An 11,624-nucleotide genomic window follows, 5' to 3' on the forward strand; every position below is an offset into this window, starting at 1 on the left:
TGGCTGCCAGTCGCAGTCTTTCAATGGATCCTGAAGTCGACACCAGACAGCTCCCACCCCACCAACGTTTCCACACTCAAGAACGCAACCCTCTCTCATGCCTTACTACGGCCCTGAAGCCGTACTGAAGAAAAACTTGCGTTGCCAGCTTGCCCCAAAGCAAGATGGCTGCCAATCTCTATTCTCCGCTACCGAAATGAAGCTATCCACTTCCCGTTTAATGCCGCTGCCAGGCTGCCCTCAACTAGCATGGCTACTCCGGCTCATGCCTCACTATGGTCTCGAAGCCGCCACTAACCGGCCAGGTTCCGGGAGGCGCTGTTCAGGATGCAGCCACCCCCGCCCGCCTCTCCCCTCCCCCACGCCCGCGGCGGCGGCGGCGGCGGCTGGAGCCCGGATGCGGCGCCGTGAGACAGGCCCGGGAGAGCGGCGCGGATGGATCCAACATGGCGGCGCCGAGCCTGAGCCGAGAGTGAGGCGGCGGGGCGGCCGGAGTGGGGAGGGGGAGTCGAGCGGGACGGGGCGGGGCCGGGCGGGGCCGCAAAGGGCTTGGGGAAGGAAAGTGGAGGGGGAGGCGGTGGCGACGTCTAGCCTGAGAACCTGAAGAGAGGGAGGTGACGGGACGCTGCAAGGTGGGGGAGGGGAGCGGCCGAGGGGGGCGTGCGGGGGAGGTGGCAACTGTGGGAGAGGGCAGGGTCGAGGCGGAGGAGTGGGGCAGGGGAGGGGCGTAAACAAGGGCCGAGGCTGGGCCAGGCTAGGGGTATTAGAGAGGCCGAGGTGGGGAGTGGGGCTGCGGTCCCGCCGGGCTGAGGGGGTAGGAACGGGAACGAGGGGCCGAGGGTGTGAAGGGGAAGGGGGCTTGTGGCATGTGGTTGGAAGAAGGACTGGACTCTTGTAAGGGGTGTTGTGGAGAGGTGGGAAAAGGTGAAGATTGGATTTGAGACGTTTGGGGGGAGGTTCTGAAAGTGTTAAATTGGAGGTGGGAGGGGGAAGGGCCTAGGGGAGAATTTGGGTGGAAAAGGAGAGGACGGAGGTTTGGGGAATGGAGAGCGTGTCGGTGTGACGAGGTAATGGAGAAAGTGAGAGACTAGGAAGAAAGTTTGGGAGGAAGGGGAATGGGATGGGAGATAGGACAGTGTAGCTGCACGAGTGATAGAGGTTCAGGGGTTTCCTTTTCCCCTGTAGAAAGGAAGAGAGAGCAGAGTTAATCAGCATCAGTTACAGCCAATTCTAATTGCCAGACCTTTAGCTTTTACTAGGGTGGGAAGGGCAGAAGGGAATGGTCATGTGGATTTGGAGAATTGGGGTTGGATGAGGGTTCAACTGGATTTCCAGAAGCTGCCTAGCTTACTGCTCCCTTGTTTTTCCTGGTTACAAAAAGAAGAGAAAATGGGGAGCCTGGTATCGCTGGAGTGTGGAAGGAGTAAAGGACTTTTCTAGTTTTAAACAATTAGCAATGCCAGAATGGGGAAACAGCCATGCTATGTTGGAACGCTGTTTGCAGGGAACAGAAAACACAGGGTGGTGTCTAGGCAGCCATGCTAATTAAATGAGTGCTTTCGTTTCCAGACCCTTCTTTTGCTGTTTAAGTGCTAGGAGCGGGGGTCAGTATTCATACATAAAAAATGTTCCCTGGTGAAATGTAGATGTTTGACTGGATGCTGCCTCAGTGGATATTTTGTTCTCACAGTGTGTGAGAATTTGGAGGATAGTTCTGGTCTCATAAGTGAAGTAACGGAAAGAAAGTGCCTTCTTTGGCTGTAACCACTTTCCTCCTAGTTCATCTAAAGATGAAAGTCAATGTTAATACTGTAACAAAGTAGGTGGGCCTCATAAGGAATTGAGGAGTCAGGTGAGGTGTCAGAGGATAATTGGTTTTCCCACAAGTTGTTGAATTTGGGACCTTTCTTGCCCTAAGCCACTGAGACTGGAAATTCTTGGAGTTGGTTTTGTGTTGTGAATTGGGTAATAGAAGGTTAGGGAAGCCTGGGGACTTTGATGGATGGAAGTGAGTTCTCTCATTTAGCTTGGAGTGGATCATTTCAATTGAAATGGCTTTAGGCTTGTCTGTATATTTTTGCAGCTGAGATTGACTACCTCTTTGAGGTTTCAAAATAAAGCTTGAAAATTGACACTTCCCCCTCTTATTTGTCTTTGCTTTGCTGCTGGCTTTGAACCTTGTGCTAGGAAGAGACCTGGGAAATTAAGTTTCTTGCAGAGGTAAGTCTGGAACTTTTTATTGTTTTCAAACAATGGAAGGGAGTGGAAATGGCATGAAATGGAAATGGCATATTGGGAGTTGAGCTCAGTAATGGGGTAGCTGACAGGGAAAATGGGTTTTCAGTGGGTAAGATCTGTTGCAGTCGTTGTCCCTTTGGGTCACCGGAGATTGGTAGGAGGGAAGGGAGAACAGAAATTAGGTGTCTTAGGGCAAGACTCCAGCCTTGTTTTGTTATTATCTAGCCTTCGTGGTCAGCTCTGAGAGAAACATTTTTAAACATATGGAACTTTGTACTCTAGTACAGTGTCTACTAAATGTTGGCCTTGGAGGGTTGCGGAGGCACCTGCCCTGGGAAGGCTTTTCCTCTAGCTTACTCTTTATCCTAGTTGTTCTGGAATCTTCATTTTGAAAACACAGTTTGTAATTCTGACTTCCAGATATTTGGTTACATTTTCTTGGTCCTACCAGCAAGAAAGCTCTTTATGTAGTCGTCTTAGTCATCTTTAAGGTTTTCCATGTCCTTTACATTTCAAGTTTCAAGACATCACTCTTTTTTAGATTTTCCACATGACTTTCCCTCTCACAGGGCTTCTGAGAGAGTCAAATACCTCTAGTTCTTTTGGGATGAAACTAGACTGTTGTTTTCATTTCGAGACATCACTCTTTTTATTTCTTCCACGTGACTTCTAAGGGCTTCTGAGAGAATCAAGTACCTCAAAAAATACAGATCTCATCCCTGGTTGGGATGAGACTAGACTTTGCATGGAAGTAGAAATCTAATAGATAACGATTAGTCAAGAGGAAGTCCTGTAGATACATATAGATTGTTTGTTGGCCCTTGGCTGGCTTGGACCTCCTCCCAAAAGAAAGCGAACAACAAAAAACCCTGCAGCTCCAGGAAATGCAGCAATTCATCAGAATAAAGAATGAGTCTTGGGAACCTATTAAGGGTGATCCATACGTTAGGCTCTCAAATAGACCCAAATCAGCCAGCAGGATCAGGACTGTTGTTTACTGGAGTGTTTGTCTCTTGGTATCTGGCGATGTTTCAGGCACCAAGATTCTGAAGTTCTTTCTAATCTTCATTTTTAGAGGGGGTATATTCTCCTCACTGCCCTGATACTTTTCATCTAGGATCTCTGTATAATTTAAGCTGAGTTCCTTCGATTCACTGCCACAGAAAGCTGAGTATATTTTGGTTTAAGGGGAAGTTGGCCACGTTCTTTTAGTGCTGAAGTTAGATAGATTCTTGGAACCCCCATCTGGATTGCTGAGTGAGTGAACTCACCATCCTAGATGATAATTAAGTGGGGAGGGCTGCCTATTAGTCTGCATGCCAGCCTCCTGACATTTCTCCCAAGGACAAGCATGGCCTTGGGAAACTTCTGCCTCTTTTTGCTTCATTGCATAAGCAGTATAAGTCTGATCAGCAGCCTAACAAGGAAGGGTCTGCTTTTGGTCTAGTTTTGGGACTTTAAAGATGGCTGCAAGGTTTAAGTGCAGGATCCTTTCTGTCTGTCTTGCAGAGGATGGCATTTCTCTGATCTGCACAGAAATTTAGATTGAACTAGGTCAAATTAGACCTCCTGGGATGGGGCGGAAGGGAGTGTAGTCCTGTCACCTGCTGTTCACCTAAATGGCAACAGCAGGTGATAGAGAAGCCAAGGTTGGAGTGGGATGGAACTCCTTAGTTAAGTTAAATGAGTCTTTGTCTGACTGGCTTTTCTTCTGGAATATTGTTTGATGGGTTTGGGTTGGAGGGACCAAATCACTTCCTTTTCCAGATATAGGATGGAAGCGACATGCTGTCTCTCCTTTTGACCCTCCATCTAGAATAGGCTTTCTCATCTTTAGCATTATTGACATTTTGGACCAGATAATTCTTTGTTGTAAGAGGCCGTCCTGTGCATTATAGGATGTTTAGCATCATCCATCGCATTTACTCACTGCACGCCAGTAGCACCCTCCCTTACCACCCTCCCAGTCATGACAATCTAAAATGACTCCAGACATTGCTGAATTCCCCTGGAGGGCAAAATCGCTCCTGGTTGAGAACCACTGACCTAGAAGCTCTGATAATTCCTGTCACTTTGATCCAGCCTAGGATCTACGACTTAAAGGTGGCTGTTTTTTCCTCAAATCTAGGGAGTTAACCCTCAGGATTGAGACCTATTGTAGAATTGCATCCATTGATACACAATTAGGACCACAGTGCTTCCCTGTATTCTGCTTCATTTTCCAGTGACCAGGTATGTGGGGACAATATTTCCTAATTTCCTGGGGTTTATAGTCAGGACACTTTGAATTAGGGAGCTCTGAAGCAGCCTGCTCTTCTGATTGGTTGAATGTGAAACCTGCCCATCTGTTTTTTATGGGATCCACATAATGAACAGCTGGCCAAGGGGAACAGGTGGGATAGGGAACAAGGAGAAGTTGTAGGGGCTCTAAGGAGACTCAGTTTTCTCATGTTACCTGCTATGAGCAAGAAGTTGTTTTCCTTCAGTCCCCTCTATTTGTAGCCAGTGACTGCAGCAGGTGAAACGAGAGGAAGAGACGAGGAAAACCAGTCAATAGTTGAATCGCTATTTTCCCTGTTGTTTCCCATGCTTTGGGTGGGACATCTGGGCTCTCATAACTAGATATGGGCTATATTTCCTGTCCATCTATCTGAACCCATGGTATGGGGCTAGGTGATTACAGGGTGGCCCTCCCTTTTTCTTTTCTTATTTGTTTATTTATTTGTTTTTGGCTGTGTTGGGCCTTCATTGCTGCGCATGGGCTTTCTTTAGTTGCGTCAGGCGGGGGCTGCTCGTTGTGGCAGTGTGCGGGCTTCTCACTGCAGCGGCTTCTCTTGTTGGGGAGCATGGGCTCTAGGCATGTGGGCTCAGTAGTTGTGGCTCGCGGGCTCCAGAGCGCAGGCTCAGTAGTTGAGGCGCACGGGCTTAGATGCTCCGCAGCATGTGGGATCTTCCCGGACCAGGGCTCGAACCCATGTCTCCTGCATTGGCAGGCGGATTCTTAACCACTGTGCCACCAGGGAAGCCCTCCCCTTTTCTTAAGGGTATGAGTCTCTCTGCTTTCGTTTCAGGATTAAAAGAGAGAACCAGGTCCTACTTGCTCTTCAATTTTTCTGAGTCCCCAACAGCTTGACTTTTCTGAAGTAGTTTATAATTTTATTCTCTTTCTAACCTAGCCTCAGTTTCTTGGAGTATAAAATGGACAGAACGGCCTGTCTCGCTGTTGAGTAGGATGCTATGGTATGGGTAGTTTTGCAGTGTGGGGGAGGCTATAGCCAGTTAGAGTATATGCATGATACCTGAGTTGCATGTACTTTTAATTGGGTCCTCTCTCTCTTGGATTTTTGTTGAGTTTTTTTCTTAATTGGTGTCGCTTGTGGTAATCTCTTGGAGATTCATTTCAGTTCAACAACAGGTTACTCCTACTATATGCCAGCCTCCATCTATTGCTAGGCACTAGACACATAAAGATGAAAATGACCTAGGCCCTCTACATGAGTTGCTTAAGATCTAATAGGATAATAAATACACAAATGATTTTAGTACACTTCGATAAATGGTTTAAGGGAAATATGTACAGTGTTCCATAGGAGCACGGAAAAGGACTACTTATACCAGCATGGGGGTGTAGAGAATGAATTTGAAGATGGCATCTGAGCTGATTCTTAAAGGATGAGTAGGAGTTAACCATCTGAAAAAGGGTGGTAATGGGGGGTGTGGAAGAGAAGGGAGAGGGGCATTCAGGCAAGGAGAATAGTCTGAAGAAAGTTACAGAGAAATGAATTGTATGACGTATATGAACTATAAACAAACGGATAATGTTAGAGAATAAAAAGTGAGTTACGAGGTTGGCAAAGTAGGCAAGGCCTGATCTTGGAAGGTTTGGTGTGTTGGGTAAGGAGTTTGGAGTGTTCTTACTGGTAAGGAGGGGACTGTAGCGAGGTCTTAAGCCGAAAAGTGATGTGGTCAGTTGTGCGTTTTAGATAATTCAGCTGGACATGGGGGATTGATGTAGGCAGGTTAGGGTTGGTGGCTGCAACAGCCTTAGAGTGGCTGTTGCAGTAATCCAGGTGAGAGATTGCTGGGGCCTGAACCAGCATGGTAGAGGTGGAAGGGTGAGGCAGATTTAAGAAGTAGAAAGTAGCATCAACAGGAATTTATAATTGATTGGGTGATTGGAGGCTGTGGTCAGATGGTGGAGCAGTATTGGGTGGTACTCTCTGCCAGGGCAGTAAATAGTAGTGGCTAGAGAGGAGGTGAAAGTTGTTGGACTTGAGGATTGGTTATTGGCTGGGTCACTGATATTACCCAGGATGATGGAGGAACTTTGTGAATTAAATGCCAAAATATATAATAAATGTAGGACTGTGATTGGTCATTGACAGGGGATTGGTAAATGACAACCATGAGGAAAGGTTAGAAGGTGACATATCCAAACGGTGTGTGAACATCAGGCGAGTACAGGTGGCATAGGAGACTTACAACAATGCTCAACCTAGGAGCTTAGTGATGTTTATTGTTTTAAATCCATGAGTTTTGGTGGATATTTAATTAACTTTCTTAGCATTTATTCTCCTGGACTTGGTTTGATTGTTGGAAAAATGAGGTTAGGTTTGTGGAGGGATGAGTCTGGCTGCAGAGGCTAGGATGCTTATCTCTTTGAAATCTCTTAACCATTTAGATAAGTTTTACAGTGATTTCACATGCATCTTCTCATTGGATTCTTAACTCGAGGAGTAATTTCTTTCATCCCTGTTTTGTAGACGGGGACAGTGAGACTTTGAAATTAAGTGACTTAAGGTCACACAGCTACACAGTTTGTTAATGACATAGGCAGAATTTTTTTTTTTTAAGTCCCATTTTTCTTTTTTCTCTTTAGTTATTTATGGCTGCGCTGGGTCTTCGTTGCTGCACATGGTCTTTTTCTCTAGTTGCGGCGAGCAGGGGCTACTGTTGTGGTGCGCAGACTTCATTTTGGTGGCTTCTCTTGTTATGGAACACGGGCTCTAGATGTGTGGGCTTCAGTAGTTGGAGCTCACAGGCTTAGTTGCTCCATGGCATGTGGGATCTTCCTGGACCAGGGATCGAACCCGTTTCCCTTGCATTGGCAGGCGGATTCTTAACCACTGTGCCACCAGGGAAGTCCTGAAATAGGCAGAATTAAAACTAGTTCTAGGGCTTCCCTGGTAGTGCAGCAGTTGAAAGTCTGCCTGCCAGTGCAGGGGACACAGGTTCAAGCCCTGGTCTGGGAAGATCCCACATGCCGCGGAGCAGCTAGGCCCGTGAGCCACAATTACTGAGCCTGCGCGACTGGAGCCTGTGCTCCGTAACGGGAGAGGCCGCGATAGTGAGAGGCCTGCGCACCGTGATGAAGAGTGGCCCCTGCTTGCCGCAACTAGAGAAAGCCCTTGCACAGAAACGAAGACCCAACACAGCCTTAAATAAATAAAATAAATAAATAAATAAATAAAAAACACTAGTACTAACCCTAAAGGCTTTCAGTTTCCCTGTTGTCGGCCCCTAAGTTCATCTGATGCAGCTTCTATATTAGAATTTAGAGTGAATTCTCTACTTCTCCTCATTTCACCTACATTTAAGGGATGAATTGATTGGGGGTGCTGGCAGGGAGAGCACAAGGGACCAAAAGCAGTATTTTGGAGGCCAGAGGAACAATTGGGGTAATATTTAATAGAAAATTCTGCTGAATATGTAGCGCTAAAATTGCAGTTAACAAGTCTTACTTAGCAGAAGTTACTATCTATCTCCAGTAAGATCTGGACTTAGGGCAGCATCTGTTGGATATACAGAGCTCTAGGCTGTATTCTTTTTTTTTTTTTTTTTGCTGTACGCAGGCCTCTCACCGCTGCGGCCTCTCCCGTTGTGGAGCACAGGCTCCGGACGCGCAGGCTCAGCGGCCATGGCTCACGGGCCCAGCCGCTCCGCGGGCACGAACCCGCGTCCCCTGCATCGGCAGGCGGACTTGCAACTACTGCGCCACCAGGGAAGCCCTAGGCTGTATTTTTTAACAAGTACTTTGTAGGGACTTCCCTGGCAGTCCAGCAGTTAAGACTCCGTGCTTCCAATGCAAGAGTCGGGGAACTAAGATCCCACATGCCGTGTGGTGCAGTCAAAAAAATAAATAAATAAATACTTTGTAAAAGTTAGTAAATGCTTATTAAGCACTACACTGTGCCAGGCATTGTGTTGGGCTCTGGGAATATAGGAATGGATGACTAATTCCTGACATTGAGTGGTTCACAGGTTCTTTCCTTTTCCTTATAGTATAGTGGGGATTGCAGCTGCTGAGCAGGGATTCTGGAAAGCATTGTGCACCTGAGCCCCCACCATGGCGGGCCTAAAGCGGAGGGCAAGCCAGGTGTGGCCCGAAGAGCATGGTGAGCAAGAGCATGGGCTGTATAGCCTGCATCGCATGTTTGACATCGTGGGCACCCACCTGACACACAGAGACGTACGAGTTCTTTCCTTCCTCTTTGTTGATGTCATTGATGACCACGAGCGTGGCCTCATCCGAAATGGACGTGACTTCTTATTGGCGCTGGAGCGCCAGGGCCGCTGTGATGAGAGTAACTTTCGCCAGGTGCTGCAACTGCTGCGCATCATCACTCGCCATGACCTGCTGCCCTACGTCACCCTCAAGAGGAGACGGGCTGGTGAGGGTGCATTGGGGGCTGGGGACACTGGAATCAGGGAAGAGCTGTGGGCGGCCCTGTGTGAGCACCATGGGAGTCCAAGCAGAAGGAGGCATTGACGCTGGGGAGTACTGAGGAGAATAAGTTATGAGGCCCATTGGAGGGTTGGACTAGGAGAAGGGAAGGGTGTATCTTTTCCTGAGTGAACCCCTCTCCCCCTACAGTGTGCCCTGATCTTGTAGACAAATATCTGGAAGAGACATCAATTCGCTATGTGACACCCAGAGCCCTCAGCGATCCAGAACCGAGGCCTCCCCACCCCCCTAAAACAGGTGAGACAATATTAACTCCCCCTAATTTCCATAATCAAGAAAGAGGACACTGGACCCATCTTTTCCCAGTTTTGCCAGCCTAAATGAAAGGACAGTGTCCCCCCCCACCCATATCTGGCCCCCAAAAAATCAGATGAGGTGTTAATGCTTCATCTGGGTCCTGTAATTGTTCCCACATTGTGTCCACCTTTCAGGTCACATCATTGATACTGTTTTTAGTGCTAAGTCTAAATGATCCTTCCTCATTCCAAGTGAACTGTTTGAATTTCTGCTTTTACCCTACTATGTCTCCCTTTTTACCCTCTGGTCAGTGCCTCCCCACTATCCTGTGGTGTGCTGCCCCACTTCGGGCCCTCAGATGTGTAGCAAGCGGCCAGCTCGAGGGAGAGCCACACTTGGGAGCCAGCGAAAACGCCGGAAGTCAGTGACACCAGATCCCAAGGAAAAGCAGACATGCGGTGAGGAAGTTCAAGGGTTCTAGAGGTAGAGTAGACTTGAAGGGAAATACAAAGAACTGCTGGAATACTGGGCAGTTATTCTATTCAGTGTAAGGCTCAGTTTGATTGCTGTTGCAAAGTGAGATTGAATGGTATAGTCTCTGGGAGGAGAACTCCTCTACCTTTGTGGCAGAGTACATTTCAACTCTTTCTAGGTAATACTAGATGAAAGGGATGCTGTTATGACATCCTTATTGTAGGATGACCCAAGTCATGATAGAGTATTAAAGTGAAATTCTGTGTCTGTTAATTAGGAAAATATCTCCTAGAATCAAGGTGCTACTTGTGAGTGATGGAAGTAATCTGACCTGGGCATGGCCCATTTAAGGGAACCTCTTGAGTTCAGGCAAGGATTTCAGAGGTACACAGAAAAGAACTAGTCCTGGGAAGAGGTAGAGAAGCTGTCAGGTGATGTTCCCAACTTTGCTACTCTGCTGTTCTGTTCTATTGCTGTTCAAGCCTTTCAGACTTGGCTGTAAACTGCAACCTCTTCTGCATATCTTCTTTTCCCCACAGACATCAGACTGCGGGTTCGGGCTGAATACTGCCAGCATGAGACTGCTCTGCAGGGCAACGTCTTCTCTAACAAGCAGGACCCACTTGAGCGCCAGTTTGAGCGCTTTAACCAGGCCAACACCATCCTCAAGTCCCGGGACCTGGGTTCCATCATCTGTGACATCAAGTTCTCTGAGCTCACCTACCTCGATGCATTCTGGCGCGACTATATCAATGGCTCATTACTAGAGGCACTTAAAGGTGTCTTCATCACAGACTCCCTCAAGCAGGCTGTGGGCCACGAGGCCATCAAGCTGCTGGTGAATGTGGACGAGGAGGACTATGAGCTGGGCCGACAGAAACTCCTGAGGAACTTGATGCTGCAAGCATTGCCCTGACCTTTTTCCCCTTCTCACTTCTCGGGGGACTTCTTACCACCCACCTCTGGAGCTTACATACCGTTCTGGGGTTTGTCCTCTACCCTTCCAACCAATCACACCCCTGCCTTTTTTTTTTTTTTTTAAAGGAAAAGACAAACGAAAAATGGAAGTGGTGTTCCCCACCCCTCCCTGCACCCATGTGCCTGGGCGTCCCTTTGTTTCCCTTTTCCACCTACACCCCTCATGTGTGTCTCTACAGCCACCTTGCCATTGAGCCATAAGACAAATGTATAGGGAGAAGCAAAGTCTATAGAACATAGTCTTTGTAAGGGATTGAAGTGATCACTGCTTTTGGGTGCACTGAGGGGTTATCAGTACTTCTGGCTTTATGAGGGCTCTTAAATTTTGTCTGAGAAACCAAAGGGCTGTCAGTAGGGAGCTGTGTGGAAGGTGGGACTCTGAAGTGTATTTTGGAAATTAATCACCACCCTCTCCCAAATTATAGAATTTTTAAAAAACAAAGAAGCTGTGGCCCTTTCCACTCTCTTCTGGCCCTTGGTGCTGCTCCTCTCTGCCTCGTTTCCTCCATTCCATGGCTTGAAACCTCGGCCTGGTGTGGCTCCTTCCTTTTCCCTCTTTGTCAAACCCTCTTCAAAGGAGTAATAGGTAAGCGGACTAGGTCAGCCTAGTCGCCCTCCCAGCTGTGTTGTGTGTGTACACACATACACAGGGTGGATGGAGAAGAGGTTGCTGATTAAAATACACTCCCCCTAAAAAGGGGAAGGGGGAGTGTGACACTTCCTTTCCATGTTCAAGTGAAAATAAATAATGTACCCTGCAGCCCTTTTCCCCTTTGCTTTCTTCTGGCTTGGGCAAAGGGCATCATAGGTGAAAGTGAAATGATTCAATATCAATTCCTTTCTTCTTTTTCTTTCCCCATCCTCTATCCCCACTCCCACCCCCAAGCTTGGGAGCATGGGGTTGGGACATGCACTGAGTGTCGCACTTTTATTTAGATAGGGAGGCATGTTG

General features: G+C 47.6%; 1 protein-coding gene across 6 annotated transcripts; it reads left to right on the top strand.

Moving 5' to 3' along the window:
* The first annotated feature begins 117 nt into the window (after positions 1–117).
* Positions 118–11,432, top strand: DEDD (death effector domain containing). 6 transcript variants are annotated; one of them, XM_030842135.3, is made up of 7 exons: positions 118–472; positions 2,188–2,220; positions 4,367–4,470; positions 8,521–8,909; positions 9,113–9,220; positions 9,532–9,678; positions 10,234–11,432. In XM_030842135.3, exons 4-7 carry the CDS (start codon positions 8,585–8,587, stop codon positions 10,608–10,610), a joined length of 957 nt encoding a protein of 318 aa, XP_030697995.1. In that variant the 5' UTR covers positions 118–472; positions 2,188–2,220; positions 4,367–4,470; positions 8,521–8,584; the 3' UTR covers positions 10,611–11,432. The 6 variants fall into 6 exon arrangements, with proteins under 6 accessions (XP_030697995.1, XP_030697999.1, XP_030697997.1 ...); XM_030842136.3 differs by lacking the exon at positions 118–472 and adding an exon at positions 550–632; XM_030842137.3 differs by lacking the exon at positions 4,367–4,470 and having other exon boundaries at positions 119–472.
* Positions 11,433–11,624: the final 192 nt, after the last annotated feature.

This window comes from Globicephala melas, chromosome 1, assembly GCF_963455315.2.
Source record: "Globicephala melas chromosome 1, mGloMel1.2, whole genome shotgun sequence".
Classification (NCBI taxonomy): Eukaryota; Metazoa; Chordata; class Mammalia; order Artiodactyla; family Delphinidae; genus Globicephala; species Globicephala melas.

Bases quoted from the DNA above. Each gene is read 5' to 3' on its own strand.
- DEDD (XM_030842135.3), top strand. From the start codon at position 8,585: ATGGCGGGCCTAAAGCGGAGGGCAAGCCAGGTGTGGCCCGAAGAGCAT. The intron at 8,910-9,112 runs GTGAGGGTGCAT...CTCCCCCTACAG, and splicing joins CCTCAAGAGGAGACGGGCTG to TGTGCCCTGATCTTGTAGAC. The intron at 9,221-9,531 runs GTGAGACAATAT...CCCTCTGGTCAG, and splicing joins TCCCCACCCCCCTAAAACAG to TGCCTCCCCACTATCCTGTG.